General features: G+C 44.1%; 1 protein-coding gene across 7 annotated transcripts in view; it reads right to left on the reverse strand.

The window, feature by feature from the left end:
- The window catches only part of GPM6B (glycoprotein M6B), a 167,206-nt gene that overhangs the window by 6,095 nt on the left and 140,134 nt on the right, over positions 1-20,977 (reverse strand). For all 7 annotated transcript variants that reach the window (XM_012500928.2, XM_012500929.2, XM_030806886.1 and 4 more), the window contains 4 exons: positions 8,381-8,567; positions 6,162-6,318; positions 2,599-2,770; positions 190-263 (listed from right to left, as the gene is read on the reverse strand). In XM_012500928.2, coding sequence (XP_012356382.1) covers positions 190-263; positions 2,599-2,770; positions 6,162-6,318; positions 8,381-8,567 — 590 coding nt within the window. The remainder of the gene's footprint in view (positions 1-189; positions 264-2,598; positions 2,771-6,161; positions 6,319-8,380; positions 8,568-20,977) is intronic.

The raw sequence follows: 20,977 nt of genomic DNA on the forward strand, positions 1-20,977 counted from the left end.
AAGTGACCATTTTTGCAGGTCAAAAATGGCTGAATAGTGATGGTTACATATAGCTCAATCTTAAAGATTCTAAACAAGGAGCTTTCCTTAATAGCATTTTAACCATCTCTCTCGCTCTTTCTATAGCTAGGAGAACCCTTTTTTCTCAGCCTAATACTCAAAGGTTATTCTGAACTGTGATGAGTTTACCTCGTTTGTGTTGCAGATGTTCTCCAGGGCGGAGCCACATATTTTTCCTGGGAAAGCATTCCAAGGAATGATACCTGTAAAATGAACCCCAACAGGCTGTTAGTACAAACTATAGTGCCTCATGTTAATAGACCCCACCACTTTGGATGCCAGTTACAGTGTAATTGTAGGCTATGTTTTTCATTAAGAATTGATGGATCTGCTGTCTGCAGAACAAGCATTTTGGAATAAATACCCCCATTTGAACAATAGGCCAAAAGCAAAGCCAGCTAGTCCATAAGATTTAAACAGCCTGATATTTTTTCCCCCTACAAATTGTGCTTTATTCAGTGAGGGTTCACATTTGGAAGTTCATATTTGTAAAGATTTTCAAAGCCAGGCTTTCCCTATAGTTACTGCAGGATAACCCCCTCATAAAGCATTTTATCACATTGAGGTCAAAATACATTTCCTCATGAATGTTGTGGTCTGTGGCCTTGCTGTCCAAGCTCTGTTACTGGTCTGCCAGGAGTTAAGTTCCAAAATTGCAAGTATACACTCAAACTTTCATGGCAATTTGACAGAGTAATTTATGTTTGTGGGAATCCAATAAAAAACTCTGGATTTGTACTTTGTTTTTATATTCATTTTTATTATGTCTTATAAATGTATTAGAAAATATTTTTGGACTGAAAATCAAATTTTTTTTTTTTTTGAGACAGTCTTGCTCTGTCACTCAGGCTAGAGTGGAGTGCCGTGACCTTGGCTCACTGCAGCCTCCACTTCCCGGGTTCAAGCAGTTCTCTGCCTCAGCCTCCCAAGTAGCTGGGATTACAGGTGCCCGCCACCACGCCCAGCTAAGTTTTGTATTTTTAGTAGAGATGGGGTTTCACCATCTTAGCCAGGCTGGTCTTGAACTCCTGATCTCGTGATCCACCCGCCTCGGCCTCCCAAAGTGCTGGGATTACAGGCGTGAGCCATCGCGCCTGGCCGGAAATTTTTTAAAAAGAAAAAACACTACTGTCCTTTACCCCAGAGGGTGGGACAAGCAGAGTCTATGATTTCTCTCTCACTTAAACCCTGAGGCTCCTCTGCAATGACAGTTGTCCAGTGGGCTGCTGCTTTTTTTCCCCTTTAATGCATAAGTTTGTGCTTAAATATTAAACACTCCTAGGAGGTAAGGAAAGGAGTATTAGAAGAAAAAAAGTCCTTATTCCTTTCATCCTTGACACGGGCCAAGAGTACATCTTTATACTTCAGAAGCATGGGAAATTACCCCAAATTGTCAGTGAAACCAGTAACTATAACTATAAACAGGCAAATATAGAGGAGTTAAAAACATGATTGCTGATTACAAAAAATTTGTGGCAAAACACTTATTTTTAAGGAATAGGGGAATGATATACATTTAGATATTCATTTACAAATACTTTAACAGCCAACTTTAGGCTCTGTTTTTAGCTCTATCATAAAGAACAGTGTTGTTCAGCCTTGGTCTTTGTGAGAAGAGATTAGTCTGATGGGTAGTTTCAAGCAAATTTAGTATTATGTGGTAAGGTAAGATGTTGAGACTAAGCCACATGAGAAAAACAGCAAAAATGAAATAGTCATCTCTCTTCAGAAAAGCTCTGGAAGGGCAGTTATTTCCTCTTCAATTCTGATGAAAGCTTTTCCCCCCCACCCCCTGGTTGTTTCTGCCAAGAAAAGATTTCCTACCATCGTGGCTAGAAGCAGTAATTAGACTCCTCCCTTAGGATGCTGCCCTCTCTTACTCAGCAGCGAAGTCGAGTCCCAAATTAATTGACAGGAGGAGCCAGTGGTCTCTTCTGGGGCTTGTCACAATGAACCAACCTTAGATCTCCATTGTAAGGATCTCACTCATTAGAAAATATTTGAACTGGTTTCTAACAGCTGATAATGATTGTATGTTCCGATGACTTTAAAATATGTCTGGATCTAACGTTGTATTTTTCAATATAGATGAAGTTTAAGCAGTTGGTCATTTTAAAAAGACCAGATTTGAGGAGTTGGATGTGCAAATTAATTGAATTATACAATGTGTGCAATATTAGTTTGAATGGAAAGTTGGATGTTATAAAACTGAAAATAAAGAAAAAATGTAATCTTTTTATAGCAGAGATCCAGAAGTCTTTTTTGATTGAACTGCATTATAAAGTATATGAAAAGCTTCTCTTACTACACACTTAACCTGAAAATATAACGAAATCTTGACACCTAGCAAGCTAAAAGCCTCCCTGATGTTTCCACCCAGAAAATAGCATATTGAAGGGAAAAGTATAAAATTACTCTAATAGAAGGGATGAAACAGATCATGACAATTAAAAGGATGCTCATGTAATAATTAGGTCCAGACATATGCACGAGAGGATAATGAAATAATTGGGGGAGGGGTGAATTAGAAGGAAGTACCGTATTGTCGGATATCCACACAGATCTGCTCCACACCCGTGGTCCCATTGGTCTGCGGTGACTTGATGACTTCACAAGTTGACCATATGTTGTAGAACATAAACACGGGCACCGCTGAGAAACCAAACACACCCAGCCAGGCCACTCCAAGCACATAGGTGAGGAAAACGAACTAGGCCAAAACAAGAGGAAGGACAATCATCACTGAAACAGGTAGATGTGTCCCCTGAGTGGAAGGATTGTGCATTTTCAGGCCCAATACTGACCTGTGGAACACATTGTGGGGACCCTCACCCCATCATTGGCAGCAAGAAGGAGAAGCTAGCGCAGGAGCAGGGGAAGTAAGAGCCAGCCACATTCCCCAGAGCTAGAGGATCTAGAATTGGAGTGCCCGAAGCAATGTCAGGGCCTTTCGGGTCACTCTTAACTAACAAGGACAGGAGACCCCAAGAGGTGATCTCACTCATCCAAGGTCACAGAGCTAATCAGTGGCAGCCTCTCAAGAGGTGCTCTTTCAAAATAGCCATTCTGAAAATGCAGAACATCCTACTTAACATGGGACAGATACTGGATGCATTCCATATACCACTGAATTATAACTTCATATTAATTTCTCAAAAGTTACCTTTATTTTTCATAACAGGTTGGCTCACAGAGAATAGCAACTGCCACAGGAAGCCCTCTCTCAAAAGGAACTTTGCTAGTTTCCTGATTCTGCAAAATTATCAAAAGTTTCAAATAATCATGAACACAAGCTTAATGCTCGATCTATAAAATTCTCATTTTCCTCTAGTGTTCTTTTGTCTCTAAGATTCACAGCAGCTTTGCAAGCAAAGCAACGGCTTAGGAAAAAAGCTTCAGGTGTTCACCCACACACTGTCATGGGCGATTCCAGGAAGAATAGAATCCTCTTGCTTGGCTTTCCTCTGCCTTGACCACTTTTCAGAGAGCTTTGTGAGGCGGCCTCAAAAACGTGGTATTTGTGTTCTCAGAAGGTGCGCCCACAGAGGGTGTGGGCGAGGGTGTGGAGTGCTAGTTTGGCTTTTCTATTTTGAAGCTGATGGTGGAGACCTGATGGTCCCCACTAACTTTTTGTGCTGCCGGAGATACCTGGGCGGTTGGAGGCCACCTCCTGATGGTCACAATGCCAGGAAACTGCAGAAACAAGACACTTTCCCTTTCACTGCAAGGAAGCATTTGCATCTCCAAAAATATTCAGAGAAGCAGATTTCAGCAGTTCCACCTCCCACTTCCTCCCACTGCTGCTCCAGACTAGGTTTCTTTCCCTTCAAAAGAAAACAGGACCTGAGCAGGAGGGAGCTGGTGGTTCTCGGCTTCAGTGAGCCTTCCCTTCTGTCAGAGGCCAGGACTCCAGAGGGAAGGCCACTGTCCCCCTCCCAGAGGTCCCCGCTGCGGGCTGGCCCTGTCATGGTGGCCTCTAGCGTCCAGAGCTGCTTCCTCAGTGAGTTCCTGGGCACAAACCTCCCACACAGGACTATGAAAGAAAAAGAAATCTCCAGACCCCGAAATCACTAAGCCAAAGGGAAAAGTCAAGCTGGGAACTGCGACAGGCAAACCTCCCATTCTATTCCTAAACAAGATAGCACAAAGATAAAGCTACATACCTCCCTCACAATTTGCCCACAGGGAAATTCCTCGTGGACAAAGGACGGACAGAGCTCAAAGTCATCCCTCTGAGGCTCATGTGAGACAAATGCATATCTGATTGCTTCCTCTGCCCTGTTGTTTCACCAAGCCAGACCAGGCATAAGTGACTATTCCTCTACCCTCCTCTCCCATGTGAATTGTATATTCAATGAAAGGCTAATCAGAGATCCAAAAGAATGCGACCAGTTGTCTCTCACCTACCTTGTGACCTGGAAGCCCCCTCCCTGCTTCGAGTTGTCCCCACCTTCCTGGACGGAACCAATGTACATCTTACATTCATTGATTAATGTCTCACGTCTCCCTAAAATGTATAAAACCAAGCTGTGGCCCGACCACCTTGGGCCCATGTTGTCCGGACCTCCTGAGGCTGTGTCATGGGCACATCCTTAACTTTGGGAAAATAAACTTTCTAAATTGGCTGATACCTGTTTCAGATACTTTTGGGTTCACAGAACTGAGGAGACAAAGGCCTTTGGTGACGGAGTGGCAGCTTTGCTTCCCTAGCGGGCAGATCTCATCCACCTTCTCCACCTCACATGACTTTCTGTCCTGTTTCTGTCCCCAGCATCCTCAGCCCTGCCCCGTCACCTGCATCTTCTTCCTCACACCCTCCAAGGCAGGTCAGCATTGTGATCTGTTAAGCGTATGGATGAAACGCGAGCACATGAGGTGCCAGTGGCCAGAGATGCAGACAGCGCATGAATGACTGGCAATGAAATCAAGCAAGATGGTCAAGCTCCTCTCCAGTCTAAGGGGGCTTTCGACTTTTCTCGAACAAAATCTGACATAAGAGCTAAAAGCGGGCCATGCTAGTTGGGCTGCGGATCCCACACGGTGTCCCCATCTCTAGGTGAAGTGCCACTGGCTCAAGTACAAGCTCCTCTCCTCTCCACCATGTACTGTGTCCTGATCAATGTTCAAAGGATCCAAATATGTTAATCAGGCAGTGGATGACTTAATGCTGTGCCCTGGTGGAAACTAGACCTCTATTTTTGAAACTTGATGGGTAGAAGTGAGGGGGAGAGCTGTCATTTTAAAGCTGTGAGGAGGTGTTTTTGTTTTTTTTTTCCTTTGGGGGAGGATTCCCACTTTTTGTGGCTATTTTCCCTCTGCTTTCCACAGGCATTTTATTTAACAGCTGCCTCCTTCCCCTACAAAAGTAACCATTCCCCTGACTTGTACAGGAGGCTGAGGCAGGAGAATCGCTTGAACCCAGGAGGCAGAGGTTGCAGTTAGTGGAGATCGCGACACTGCCCTCCCCAGCCTTGGAGACAGAGTGATACTCCGTCTCAAAAAAAAAAAAAATAATAATAATAATTCTTGGCTCTTGAGCTGTACAAAAACAGGTAGTAGGTCAAATTTGGCCCACAGTCCCTAGTTTGCTAACCCCTGTCTTAGACTATAAGCTGCCTGAGAAAGCAGCCTGTGTTTGAATCTTTGTTCCTCTAGTGGCTAGCAAAGCCCAGCTAGGCGTTCTGTACAGCAGGTACTGGTAAGTATTTACAGAAGGATCAGGACGATTTTCCATAGTTCACGTATGTCTTTATGGCCATGATCCATATTTAAAGACAACCAAAGGGGAGCACTGAGACCACATGAAAGTTACCTCCTTCTACAGTGGGAACTTGGCATTTGAAAAATCTTCAGCACCCTTTTCACCTTTACACTGATGAAAACATTTGATTTACTTCTACCAGCCATAGACTTTAGTTTACTATCAATAACATGTTGAAGGTTTTTATAGTCCTAACTCTAAGTTGGTAAGGCCAATATTTGTGTCGTGGACTCTCCATCCACGCTCGATATCTGGTAGTTTTTGCCAAATACAAGGAAATACATCAAGGCGTGGCTCTGGTTGTATATCAAACAATCAGTTATCAGAGGTTCACACTCACCATTCCACTGATGCATCGGCCACAGGCGGTTGTTTTAAACTCACCGTGCAGTTCTTTCACTGCACTTGTGGTGTAAAAGCCTTCTGCCAACAGAATGATCCCATACAAGAAGAAAAAGGACGCAATTCCATAGATGACATACTGCATCAGTTGTATCCTACAAAGAGAAGAAGAGATCCTGAACCATTAAATTCACTGCCTGGTAGTGACTACGTTTCTGGACGCTGGAGAGAGGACATGAGGGAGATGTTCCTGTGAGTGCGTCACTCGCCCCACTGACGGCTTTGATGGACTTGTGGGGCATCCTGGGTGGCATCCCTGCCCATGTCCCAGCAACCTGGGCCTTCCTTCCAAGGTGGGAATGATGTTTCCTTTGCTCAGGGCAGCATCCAGTTGTAATCTTTTAATCCTTACCTGAGAGTCCTGGGCGGCAAGGGTTAGAATCCTCATTTTGCACGTAAGTAAAACACAGGCATTGAGGAGTTAAGCTCCTCATCGAAGGATACACAGTTAGTGGCAAAGCCAGCATCTGAACCCTGGCCCAATGGACAACATGTTCTTTCTGCCCTTTCAAAATGCTTCCCAACCAGGCCTAGTGGTTAATGTCAGTCTGATAAAACCCCTAAGTAGGCACTCAGGGCTTCTTTGGGGGGTAATTTGGGGAGATGTCTTTTGTATTGTGACTCCCACCACACAAGTAGTACTAGGTCGAGTAGGTTTAAGATACAGAAAGTTAATTCACAATGCAGTTTGTCCCACAAAAGCTAACCAAGACAGATGACATGTCCTCAGCCTTTGGCTGCCCACTGGAATCACCTGGGGAGCTTGGAAAATACTGGTACCTGGATCCTGCTCCCAGAGATTATGTCCTAATTGGTCTGGGGTCAGGCATGGGGATTTTCTTAAAGCTTCTAAGAAGTTTGAGAGCCACAGATGGAGATCACTACCTAATTAAATCAATACACCTTTCCTAGGTTCAGTCCTGGTAAACATTTCTTCTTTGCACATAGTTGGAACTCAGTGAGTCCCCTGTCCTGCTTGAGCCCTCCTTATAATCTCTCCAACCTGTTTTCATTTCTTTGGAGGTCATTTGTGAACAGATAAGAAAGAATAAAATTCCCTAAGGACTGAAGAGTCTCCAACGTGACTCCATGACCATTCCATAAAAATCCATTCATGTCTTTTTCAGTCTGGTGAAGAAGTTTCTTATAAGACACATAAACACTGGAACTTTGGGATTCAAGGGAAGAAAAAGAAACGGTGGAAGGAAATGGAGAAAGGGGAAGACGTGAAGGAAGTAAGTAGATTGCTGCTGAGCTTGCACAGCTACAAGAATCTATGCGTGGGAGTCACTGTGACTCCATTGAGAATGTTTCCAGAAAGAAAGGCAGAGATCTGCTACTAAACCCCTGGACCTTCCTCTCTTCTGCAATGGAGGATGCCCTGGGATCTGCTCTTCTGCTAGAAGAGTTAACGTTAAAATACTGCTCCTGTAGGCTTAGAGTTGGGGTCAGTCCTCAACAGGGCTCCTACCATTCCAGGGATGGTCACTTCCTGGGAGAAAGCTGGAGGCATCTCTTACTTGGGAACAACACAATTCTGTTGAGACAATCGGCACCATCACCTATCACCATGTCACAGCCCCCCATGTCCACAGCTACCATGTGTGGAGTGTCCTATGTGTGCACCTTGCCATTCCCAAGTAACATTCCACCCTGGGGCCTAAACACCTACCACATTCTAGGCCCTTTCTTTTTCCTTCTCTCATGAACCTTTTTCTATCTGCATAAAGAGAGCTTTAAGTAAAAGCATTCATCTTCTGCCAGGAAAGCACACTGTAGTCTTTCTGAAAAACATCATGAGGTGGTTGCATCTTAGATACTTTTTTTTTTAAACAAAGTATCACTCTGTCACCCAGGCTGGAGTGCAGTGTTGCCATCTCGGCTCACCAGCTCACCGCAACATCCACCTCCTGGGTTCAACTGATTCTCCTGTCTCAGCCTCCCAAGTAGCTAGGATTACAGGCACACACCACCATGCCCAGCTAAATTTTTTTTGTATTTTTAGTAGAGGTGGCGTTTCACCATGTTGGCCAGGCTGGTCTTGAACTCCTGACTTCAGGTGATCTGCCTGCCTCAGCCTCCCAAATTGCTGGGATGACAGGCGTGAGCCACCACGCCAGGCCTTAGATACATTTTTAAAGGGAACCAGATACTTACACCTCGCTCAGCAAGGCATGGTCACTGGCGTTGGTGGAGAAGTGTTGCTCAAGAATCGCCACGGTGCCTGCGAGAGCCACATGCCCACAGCCGCAGAATAAGGCCACCCCAGAGAAGCAGAGGATGGTGGCCACCAGGGAGGCGTAGGGGACTCCTCCCAGACACTTGATGCAGCATTCAAAGCAGCCTGGATCCAAAGGAGAGAAAATACAGCCGTTATGGGCAAGAACACCTCCGGTCTTCAAGAATACCCCATATTCACAGAGAAGGCTTTAATTTTCCATCTCCCCTCTCATGCTCTATGGTTAATACTTTGACATCCCAAGGGCCAGTGTGGTAGTCACCATGATCTCACATTCTGCAGTGAGGACCCTGAGGCTCCAAAAGGGAATGTAACTTAATTTGCTCAGAATCTGGAAGGGTAGTGAATGGCAGAGCAGTCAATTGACAAAGAGTTATAAGGTAGTTACAATTCTAGAGCTTCCTGATCGACTGAGTGGTGGGGGGAGCCCTGCTCAAGTGCCAACAAGAAGCACTCATTCCACTAACACAGTCAAAAGAGAGGACAGCAGTGAAGCTGCAGCTCTGTGAAGAAAAGCAACAGTCAGGTCGTCTCCAGCCTCACAGTTCTGGGGTTTCAATACGTCTGCTGCTGTAGCAACCAACGGCTTTCCCCAAGCCCTGGATCTCCGGGGCAACTGGGAGAATCTGATACAGCAATTATGCCGGTCGCCAGGTTCAAACAAATAGCAAGGTGATTGTTTTGGAAAGGTCACAGGTATTTTGGTCCCTAATTCAGTGAAGAACAAAGTCACCAAGAGCCACTCAAGTGGGTCCACTCAAGTTTCATTCAAGTTGACATCAGAAATTATCTCAAATTTTTAATAAAAATGCTTCCCCCCAGCCCAGTCAGCCCAAGCAATTCATTCACAGTCCTCCTCCTCCCTGGCTTCCACCTGCCCCCTTCCCCCACACAACACGTTCAGAGTCAGAACCCAGAACTGGTGGGTGATATTTAAGTACTTGAAGGAGAAAAAAGAACAGAAGAAAAAAACAAAACCAAAATGAACATCCATGAAGTGGAATGAAGGAGAGACAGCCGTAAGTCACTCTTAATCTTGAAAAGATGAGACTTGTATTCATTTTTAAAATAAACTTTGACTTGAGATGTCCATAAAGACCTGCCTGAGGGGCAGAGCCAGGTGACGTTTTCAGTTTGGAGACATTTATGTTTCAGTAAAGGCAGCGCTGGCCTTGGGATAATGTCAGTACCTCTCCTAACCTCCCGTCTCTGTTTATATTATCCAGACCCTTAAGTAAATGGCTTGTCGGGGGAAATTGAACTTTAAACGCATTATGGTGTTTAGCAGCAACCAAGGGCACTTCATTACTTCAGGGCAAGCACATTAAGCCAGCAAAAAAAAAAAAAGAAAAAAAAATCCCCCCCAAATGGTCTTCGTAGTCGTCATGGAATGACAACCCAGCATAAAACACCATAGATGAATGTTTTCATTTTGGTGAGTATTCCTTTTAAACTAGCATTCGCTTAAACCTATGGAAAGTGACTATGAAAACTCATTGCTAGATTTCTCTTTAGTTCATTGGAAAATAAAAAATATCAGGGCTTCAGAAAATAAAAAATATCAGGGCTTCATAAGAAAGCTGTGCTTCCTTTTATTTCAAAAGATGAGCAGCTGTTTTCAGGAAGACCAACTTCCCTGAAATGGATTGGGGAAACTATATAAAATGGGAACCATCCTGGCTAACACGGTGAAACCCTGTCTCTACTAAAAATACAAAAAATTAGCCGGGCGTGGTGGTGGGCGCCTGTAGTCCCAGCTACTCGGGAGGCTGAGGCAAGGGAATCGCTTGAACCCAGGAGGCAGAGGCTGCAGTGAGCCGAGACCGCGCTACTGAACTCCAGCCTGGGCGACAGAGCAAGACTCCGTCTCAGAAAAAGAAAAAGGGAACCAGTGCACAATATGGTTCAAGTTCACTAGCAAGTCAGTATCTTAAAGAGCTTCAGACACTTGGGATTTGTAAGCAGAGATGTTAGAGCTCAATCTCATTTTGTTACATGACTTTCTGGAGACTGAGGTGAGAGGAATGCAACTCGAAGTCCAAATTCTCTCCAGGTTCCCAAACTAAGAGAAACTAGAATCCTTGGCCTTGACGTATCTCATTATAAAGAGAAAACAGACATGGGTATTGTATCATTCACAACCTCCCCACATTCTCAGCCTCTATGATCATGTTAAGAAAAAGACGAATGCCTGCTTTCCTGGCTAACAAAGTTGTATCTGGTCCTTAAAGGATAAAGATGTGAGGCCTTGGGGCTGTGTGGTCCAAAATGGTAGCCACTAACACATGTAGCTATTTACATTTATTTAAAATTAAATAAAATGAAAAATTCAGGTCCTCTGTTGCACAAACCACATTTCATATGCTCAAAAGCCACATGGACTACTGGCTACTGTATTGGACAACACAGATATAGGACGTTTCATCATCGCAGAACACTGCTTTGGAAGACACATTTTGAATTGTCACATATTTGATTTTCTATAACTCAGGAGCTGGGTTCTAACTAGATTTTCTGTTGGATTTCACTAATTCAGTACTTTGTGAAGACCTACTGGGTGCCAAGCACACAAAACTGAAATAAGATACCTTCTTGGCTTCAGGATAAATCCAATACTGCAGGCAGACAAGTAACACAATTATTATAGTCCAGCATGATGGGGGCAAAGATACAGACCCCTGCAGAGCCAGTGGAAAGAGAGTGGAGAGAAGCGGGACAGGGAAGATCAGGAGGGCAAATAATTCATACTGGAGGGGTCCTTCTACAGAAAGATCTAGTATCCAGAATACTTAAACAGCTGATGTGGTGACACTGATTTATAACCAGATAAAATTGTTCATTAATGCTGCGTGTGTATATATAGATGTATACATCTATATATATTTTTAAACTAAACCCACACCCTTTTCCATCATTTGGAGTTAGGGTTAGGTGTTACGGTGCAGCACACTCGCCCTTTAATGATAGAACTCATCCTTCCAAATCCACAGTTGCCACTTCAAACAGCCTTTCATCCAAATGGTTAGAGCATTCCAAAGAAATATCACAGCTGCTCCCAGGCTCAAAAAGACAAGTGGGGTTAGAAGAATGATGCTGTTCAATCCCAAATTCAATACTAGATCAAAGCTAAAGTTTCCCTCCAATTTAAATCTCTCAAGGACTCTGTATACCTCATGCTGTGGATCTAGTTTTATAACAGCAGGGAAAACCAGGAACTCAAGAATTTGGGGGATCACTTCAATGAATCATGCTCTCTCAGCAGATGCCAATGCTCTTACATTTACAGCAGATGATTTTATTTGTGGCTGTAGGAACCCTGGCTCCTATGGAACAGAAATCACCATCTTTGCTCCACTGGCACAGATAGAACTCTTATGGACTGTGCCAGCCAACATGACTAGAAGCTAGTGACATAAAATATGGGAAAAATTTAAAGGACATAATACAGCTGGATGTAGAGCTTATTCTAGCTTGGTTGGCCAGTTATCTTCAGGGTTAAGATTGCATGTGTGGTAGATATCCAACAATCTATAAATGGATCACTCTCCACTGTACCTTCTATGTCAGTATAGAAGCCACCTCTGGTCACAGTGTGCATGATATCTTTGAACACTGGGCAATTTAGTCACCTATCACACACTCATCCTAGAGGAACCAAAAGTGCTGCAAAAAGTAAGAAAAAGCTAAATGTGTTTATTTAGGAGCTAGAGGATATAGGTAATAGGAGCTAGACCACCTAGGGCTTTCCAGGCCGCCTTAAGAATTCTGGACTTTATCTTCAAAATCATGGGAAGCCTTGACCGGGCGCCGTGGCTCACCCCTGTAATCCCAGCACTTTGGGAGGCCAAGATGGGCGGATCACAAGGTCAGGAGATTGAGACCATCCTGGCTAACATGGTGAAACCCTGTCTCTACTAAAAATACAAAAAATTAGCTGGGCGTGGTGGTGGGCACCTGTAGTCCCAGCTACTCAGGAGGCTAAGGCAGGAGAATCGCTGGAACCCGGGAGGTGGAGGGTGCAGTGAGCCAAGATCGCACCACTGCACTCCAGCCTGGGTGACAGAGCGAGACTCCATCTCAAAACAAAAACAAAAACAAAAACAAAAACAAAACAAACAAAAAAACAAAATCATGGGAAGCCACTGCACTGCGCTTTTTTTTTTCGTTTTTGAAACAGGGTCTTGCTCTGTTGCCTAGGTTGGAGTGCAGTGGCACAATCACTGCTCACTGCAGCGTTGAACTCTCTGGCTCAAGCGATCCTCCCACCTCAGCCTCCCAAGTAGCTGGGACCACAGGCCCATGCCACTGCACCCAGGTCATTTTTTATTTTTTAAATTTTTTGTAGTGACAGGGTCTCCTTATGTTACCCAGGCTGTTCTCAAACTCTTGGGCTCCAGTGATCCTCTCGCCTCGGCCTCCCAAAGTGCTGCAATTACAGGTGTGAGCCACCATGCCTAGTCTGCCAGGGAGCATTTTTAAGCACGGGAAACAGATTGGGGTTGTCAAGGATCACTCTGGATGATGTGAAGGGCTATGTGGATCTGTAGCTGAGAAGAGCTGAACTTGGATGCTGGCAGCTTCTACTGGGCAACAAGGAAAACTATCAGAGGTCAAGAAAATATATGAGTGGACCATTTGTCAATTCCATGTGCTTTGCAAAGTGTGTTCATTGGACCAGCAGTATCAGCTTCAGCAGGGAAGAACTTGTGAGAAATAAAGAATGTTGGAAGTGACCCCAGACTGAGTCAGAATCTGCATTTTAACAAGGCCTCTGGGGTGATTTGTGTGCACACGAAAATTTGAGAAGCCCATTTCTAGTCAACAGTGACATCTTCCCGGTCTCAGGTGTGGCATCCTGAGTCTGTTTGAAATGCCTGCTTTCATATTCAATGGTGTATGATGTTTTTTCTCTAAGACGTGGCCCACTGGGTTTGGCCATAACCCTCTAGTCACTTGTGAATCAAATGGCAAGTTCCAAGGACTACAGTGAAGAAAAACAAAATGTTCCATGTTGTCCAGCCGTCTTGAAAAGAGTGCAGCTAGAGTGCATTTCTGTGAGCCAAGCAAGTACTGTTAACCTTGGAATTTTTCATGCTTTAGTGTCATGCCATAGACAGGGTCTGAGAAGACAGGAATTGAGTCACCTGAGAAAGCAGACTTCTAAACACACACACTCCTACCGCCTGCAGTGCTGGGAGTGCCCGTGCACAAAAAGGAAGTAGATCTGGGATTCAGGTTGTCCTTAGTAGTCATAGGCAAGCTGATGTTTTTAAATATAGGGTGGTGCCAAGTACCAGCAGAACACCATGCTGTTAAAAGTTTACGATAGCTAAGGAAGATCAGTGCTTTTCTTGGATGCTCCTATAAATCCACAGACTGAATTTTCCCAAGCTTCAAACTAGCAATGACAACATTGGGTAACGTGAACGAGAAAAAATAAGGAAAGCATTTTTTTTGATGACTGTGATGTATTCATGTAAAAAAATAAAAATCAATGCCAGGCTTTTTTTTTTTTCCCCCTGAGAAAGAGTCTCATTCTGTTGCCCAAGCTAGAGTGAGTGGTGTGATCTCCGCTCACTGCAGCCTCAACCTCCCGGGTTCAAGTGATTCTTATGCCTCAGCCTCCCTAGTAGCTGGGATTACAGGCACACGCCACCACACCCAGCTAATTTTTTGTATTTTTAGTACAGACGGGGTCTTGCCATGTTGGCCAGGTTAGAATGCCAGGCTTTCTAGCACATTTTACTAGTAATTCTCAATACCTCTCACCAAACCCTAAAAGCCTCTGTTGGGCTAATGTCTTATGCCTTCATTTAGCTGGCCTCTGGATAAAAAGAATTTTAGGTTTTGATTCACACAAAAATTACAGTGTACATTAGCCTAAGATAGTTTAAATATAAGCCATGTAGTAAGGAGAAAAAAAAAATACACATCAATGCCTTTAACTCTCAAAGGCTATTTTGTCTCCAGCATCCCTAGAACCTTTTGTGCAGAACAACAGAATAAAACACCTTTTGTCCTCAGGCTTGTGGATGGCCGTTGCCATGGCTGTGAGTTCATAATGGCCAAGTGATTTGCCCAAGTTGTCTGTGATCTTGGCTGCAGATTTAATGCTGGCTCAGACGTAGGGCTGGCAGTAACAAGGGCTCAGATTCTTCCCCAGGGAATGAATGTCACACATACACACACACACACACACACACACACACCCTCCCAAACACCCACCCACAAACACCACACAAAAAAAAACACCCCCTTACCTCTCTACATGGGGCCTTCCTTGCTATATTACTGATTCCTAATGAGCCACAAAATTAAAAAGAAAAGATGCAGGAACCAAGCTTTACAACTTTCAAGCAACAAGCAATGGGAAAATGGAGGGGACGAAAATCCTAAGAGAAGCAGCAGTGAATGTCAGTGGACAGAAGCTTCCCTGATTCTGAGCTGGCCAAGCGATTCTCAACAGGGGGTGACTGTGCCCCTCAGGGGACAGTTGGCAATATCTGGAGATATTTTTCGTTGCCAAAACTGGGGGAGAGGGTGCTTCTGGCATCTAGTGAGTAGAGACCAGGGATGCTGCTCAACACCCACAGTGCACAGAATATGCTCTTATAACAAAGAATTACCCAGCCCCAAATGTCAATAGCTCCAATGTGGAGATTCTCTGAAGTAGTATAAAAAACATCTACATCGTTTAGACCACTGGTTCCTAATCCAGGCAATTTTGCCACCCAGGGACATTTAGCGGTGTCTGGAGACAGTTTTGGTTGTTACAACTGAGGGTGGGGACACTACTGGCATCTAGTGGGTAGAGGCCAGGGATGCTCCTAAACCTCCTATAATACACAAGACGGCCCCCCACCCCCAAATAAAGAATGGTCACACCCAAAATGCCAATAGTGCTATAAACCAAAAATAAAACTCTAGGCCGGGCGGGATGGCTCACGCCTGTAATCCCAGCACTTTGGGAGACCAGGGCAGGCAGATCACGAGGTCAGGAGATCGAGACCATCCCAGCCAACATGGTGAAACCCCGTCTCTACTAAAAACACAAAAATTAGCTGGGTGTGGTGGCACATGCCTGTAATCCCAGCTACTTGGGAGGCTGCGGCAGGAGAATCGCTTGAACCAGGGAGTTGGAGGTGGCAGTGAGCTGAGATTGTGCCACTGCACTCCAGCCTGGCGACAGAGCGAGACTCCGTTTAAAAAAAAAAAAAAATTCTAAGCACCCCCTCCCCACCCCCAACCATCTGAATAGATTCCTGCTCTCTGCCAGGGGGATTCCAAAGTCAACCTGAAAAAACTAGTTCAGGCCATGATTGGAAGGGAGATTCAAACATACCTCATTATACCCTCCTCCCTTCTGGAATTCAGGAAAAGCCAACCAGCATTAACATCAACAGACCTTAAATCTGATAAGAGACATTTACAATCTATTATCTCTGAAGCCTGCTACCTAGAGGCTTCATCTACAGCATAAAATTTTGGCCTCCACAACCACTTATCATCATAACCCAGACATTCCTTTCTATGGATTCCAGGTCTTTACATAATTTTTAAATCTTCCTATAACCTGCAAGCCACCCTCTGACCCCCTTTGAGTTGTCCTACCTTTCCAGATTGAACCAATGTACATCTCACAGGTATTGATTGATGTCTCATGTCTCCCTAAAAGGTATAAAAGTAAGCTGTGCCCCGTCCACTTTAGGCACATGTTATTAGGATCTCCTGAGGCTGTTTCACAGGCCCGTTCTTAAGCTTGCTAAAATTAACTTTCTAAATTGATTGAGACCTATCTCAGATAGTTTTGGGTTCACAGTGCCAAGAGTGAGAAGCCCTGCTCTAAGGTTACAATATATAATTCTGGTCTCAGGCATTTGGTGACACTGCCAAATTCTAAAATCTTAAAAAGAAATGCTTAAAAGAAAATTAACTTTCTTGGAAAACATTATAGAGCAGAGGTTCTCCATTTTTCCTACACATTGGAATAATCTGGGGAGCATCTGAAAATCCTGATGTCCTGGCTTCACCCCAGACCAATTTTATCAGGATTTATTGGGGATGGGACTCAGGAATTAGAGGGTTGGGGTTTGTTTTTTTGAAGCTCCCCCAGTAACTTCAGTGAGCACTCAGTGTTATATAGCACAGGTCAGCAAACTGTGGCCCACCAGCTAAATCTGGCTCTCCTCATGGCCTGCAAACTCAGAATGATTTTGACATGATTCTAAGTGGTTACTTTTTTAACCGCTTAGAATATATTAAAAAACCTATTTTGTGACACATGAAAGGTACACAAAATTCACATTTCTGTGTCTATAAATAAAGTTGTATTGGCACACAGCCACACTCATTCATTTACATATGGTCTATGGCTACTTTCAAGCTACAAAGGCAGGGTTGAGTTGTTGCCACAGGTATTTACTATGTGGCCCTTTAAAGGAAAGTTTTGCAGGCCTCTGTTAAAGAGCACTGGTTCTCTCTCTCTCTTTTTTTTTTTTTTTCCCAGATACAATCTCACTGTTACCCAGGCTCAAGTGCAGCAGTGCAATCTCAGCTCTCTGCAACTTCTGCCTCCTGGGCTCAAGCCATCCTCCCGCCTCAGCCTCCCAAATAGCTGGGACTACAGGAACACTTTAACCTGCATATAAATCTCCTAGGGACCTCATTAAAACACAGATTCTGCTCAGGCAGGTCTGGAAAGGACACTGAGCTCCCAAGCGATTCTGTCCTGCTTGCCCACCAGTCTCACTCTGAGCCAGGAGTGGGCTCTCAAAGACGGTCTGTGCAGCCCCAGGAGACCTCAAGATCCTTGCAGGAGGACTGTGAAGCCAAAACTCTTCTTACAATAGCACCAAGATGTTATTTACTTTTTTCACTGCTTGACATTTGCACAGTAAAACTGCTGATGCCTGAGCGTGAATCGGGCAGTGGCCCCATAGTGTACTTAGCAGGAACACATTCCTCACCACCACGCACTCGCAAGAAAATAAATTAAAAAGCCAGTTTCATTTCCAAATGTCCTCGATGCAATAAAAAATTATTAATTTGATTAAATCTCAACCCCCGAGTATGTGTCTTTCGAACAGTTTGTGTAATGAAATGAGTGAGAGGATGCAGAGAGCCCTTCTGCTGCAAAACAGCGTGTGATGGTGGGCTGCAGGAAACATTCTTATGTAATCGAGTTATGAGCCAAACTTGTACCTTTCTGGGGGCAAACACCCCCTTTCTTGAAAGAATGCCTGACAAGATATAGTTTTTTAGACTTAAGTATTTGGCAGAAACTTTCTCAAAAATGAACAGCTTGTCACTTCAAAGAAAACAACTGATAGTATCTGTTGCCAATCAATTTTGGAAAACTTGTACCTGCCATAGTGAGACTGACAGCTTCCCAATACTTACCAGACTTCTTGATGAAATCGGTGGTGATATTAACAAATGAAATTTTTTTGATATGGTTTAATGAAATGTGTCAACGTCTGGAAGATCTGCACAACTCAGAGAACCAATATTTTCCAAATAGCCAAGGGAAAATAATTCTTGAATATAAGGGCCAATCAAAGTGCAAGATCAAGCAATGAATTTTAGTGGAACAGAGTACAAAAATATCATCAATATGGTTTCAGATTCCACATTACAAGTAGTCTTTAAGAAACCATTAGCTGCTGAATTTTGGTGTAGTATCAAGGAAGAATTTCATAATTATCTGCAAAGGCCATTAAAACACTCCTCCATTCTCCAAGCACATACCTGTGATAAATTGAGTTTTCTTCATATACTTCAACCAAAGCAAGATACCCCGAGATGCCTCTGAATGAATGCAGAGGCAGATGTAAGAGTCCAGCTGTCTAATATTAAGCCAGATATTAAAGAGATTTGCAAAAATGTAAAACAGTCCTATTCCTCACACTAAAATATTATTTTCTTTTTGAAAATCGTTATCTTTCCTAAACATTACTTAGGTTGACATATAATGGATTTGCTATTATTTTAAATGACTAAGTTTATTATTAAGTAATAAACTTATCAGTTCTAATTTTTCTTTTTTTTTTTTTTTTTTAAGATGGAGTCTTGCTCCATCTTAAAAAACTCTAAGGCTGGAGTGCAGTGGCACGACCTCAGTTCAGTGCAACCTCTGCCTCCCGGGTTCAAGTGATTCTCCTGCCTCAGCCTCCCAAATAGCTGGAATTAAGGCACATGCTGCCATGCCTGGCTAATTTATTTATTATTTATTTTATTTTATTTTTTGAGATGGAGTTTCGCTCTTGTTGCCCAGGCTGGAGTGCAATGGTGCCATCTCGGCTCATTGCAACCTCAGCCTCCCGGGTTTAAGCGATTCTCCTGCCTCAGCCTCCCAAGTAGCTGGGATTACAGGCACACACCACCATGCTGGCTAATTTTGTATTTTTAGCAGAGACGGGGTTTCTCCATGTTGGTCAGGCTGGTCTCGAACTCCTGACCTCAGGTGATCCGCCCACCTCGGCCTCCCAAAGTGCTGAGATTACAGGTGTGCGCCGCTGCGGCCGGCTGGCCTGGCTAATTTTTGTATTTTCGGTAGTGATGGGGTTTCGCCATGTTGGCCAGGCTGGTTTTGAACTCCTGACCTCAGGTGATCTGCCCACGTCGGCCTCCCAAAGTGCTGGGATTACAGGCATGAGCCACCGTGCCCAGCCCTCAGTTCTAGCTTCTAATATAGAAAATATTTATAGGCACAACTCAGAAGAGCAAAGGCGTTTTGGGGTCAACTGTTTCTAAGCACGTAAAGGGACCTAACACCCAAAAAGTTCTGTGAACCACTAATATAGTGCATTAAAAAGATATGAAGTAAGTTGACAGGGGCTTCCTGTCCAAGAACAAAGTGTGAAATCAAATATAGGTTGCTTCTCAGTTCTCACGTCTTTCATGCAGTCCTAGACATAAAAGTTCAACTACATAATGATAAGAATGTGGAAACTATTTCTAATGATAGAAAGGAAATCACTTTTTGGCAGGTCCTTTTAGAAGCTCGTCCTAAAATCTGTTTAATAAGGGATTTTCATTTTTGTGAAAACACTATGAAAGTCTTAAAATAGATGAGCCCTTAAAATAGATGAGCCTCTAACATTTGCAATATGGTACTAGCAGAAGATAAGCAAGTCAATAAAAGCAATGATATGCTTACATGGCTGGGAATAAACAAATCCAACAACCAGATACTTGTTAGTCTCTTCCTTTCCCTTTGGTGGGAACTGGCTTTGGTTTTCCCAAAGGCTTTTAGCCTGGTGAAGTGGGACAGCAAGGAATCATGGAGATCAATGGAGAATAGGGGAAGCCAGCTCTAAGTCCAGATGACACAGATTTTAAGAGCACAGCAATCTGGAGGCTACTCCAGACATTTGAGAAGTATTTAATATCTGCAATTTTGAGCTTTAGCAGCAATCAGTTTCCTTGACCATCTGGGCGACAGAGTCTCCAATTTCCTGGATTCCATTCCATTCAATGAGTGTCTGTCCAATCCTTGCCATGTGCAAGCCACTGTGGTGGGGGCTGCAAGTGTGCCCTCCTGGCTTTGATCCTTGTGGGTGGGGTGAGGGGGCGGTAAGACACACAGACACATAAGGTATCACTAAAGTAGAATAAAGAGAGTGCTGACACAGGGACATGGGGGAGTGAGGTAGGGACAGATCTCCTTGGTTAGTGTGGGTTGCTAAGGGAAAGGTTTATGGATGGCAGGAGGTGAAGAGGCCTTGAAGAACAGAAGGATTCCATGAAAAGCACAAAAGAAGGAGAGCAGGACCAATGTGGTGTGGGAGGCATGGCGAGAGTTCAGGGTGTAGCCGAGTTTATCAAGGACACCAGGGTAATGGTGGGGAGGAGTCAGGAAGGTAGGTCCCCTCGTTGCCTGGCCCATGGAAGATGTCCAAGCCAGCCTCAAGCCTCTGTGCTTCACTTTGCAGCAAGGGGAAGAGAGGGAAGGTTTGTGAGCAGGCGAGACATGATTCGGGATGTGCTTGTAAGAGATGAATCTGGCACTGGTGTGTGGGCTGGATTGGAGTGGGTGCAAGCTAAACTCTTCAGTGGTAGGCGGTGGCAGAATGGGTCTTCTGAGGTTTATTCATGGGGGCAGGACATCTTCAGTAAAAGCAGGAAGGATAAAAATTGGACAAAGCTGTGGAGCTATTAAGCAATCAACATCACGCAACATTCTGTATTTGGGTGAGAAAGGGTGAGAGAATTTATGTGAACACATCTTCACAGAGGCCATTCTGGAAAATGCAAACTAATCGACACAGAAGGAGAGATCAGTGGTTGCTTGGGGAGACTGGGATCATAGGAAGGGTGGAAAGAGTGGGGAGTGGCGGCCACATCGCCATTCTGCTCATGGTGCTGCTTTCATGAGCACACATGTATGTCAAGGCTTGTCAGACACTTTAAAGAGATGCACCATATGCATATCAATTACACCACAAGAAAGTGTTTTCAAAAGACCTGTTGGTGAAGTTCAATTTCTACAAAACACACTAGTAGTTTAAAAAGGT

This window comes from Nomascus leucogenys, chromosome X (genome assembly GCF_006542625.1).
Source record: "Nomascus leucogenys isolate Asia chromosome X, Asia_NLE_v1, whole genome shotgun sequence".
In the NCBI taxonomy this organism is placed as follows: Eukaryota; Metazoa; Chordata; class Mammalia; order Primates; family Hylobatidae; genus Nomascus; species Nomascus leucogenys.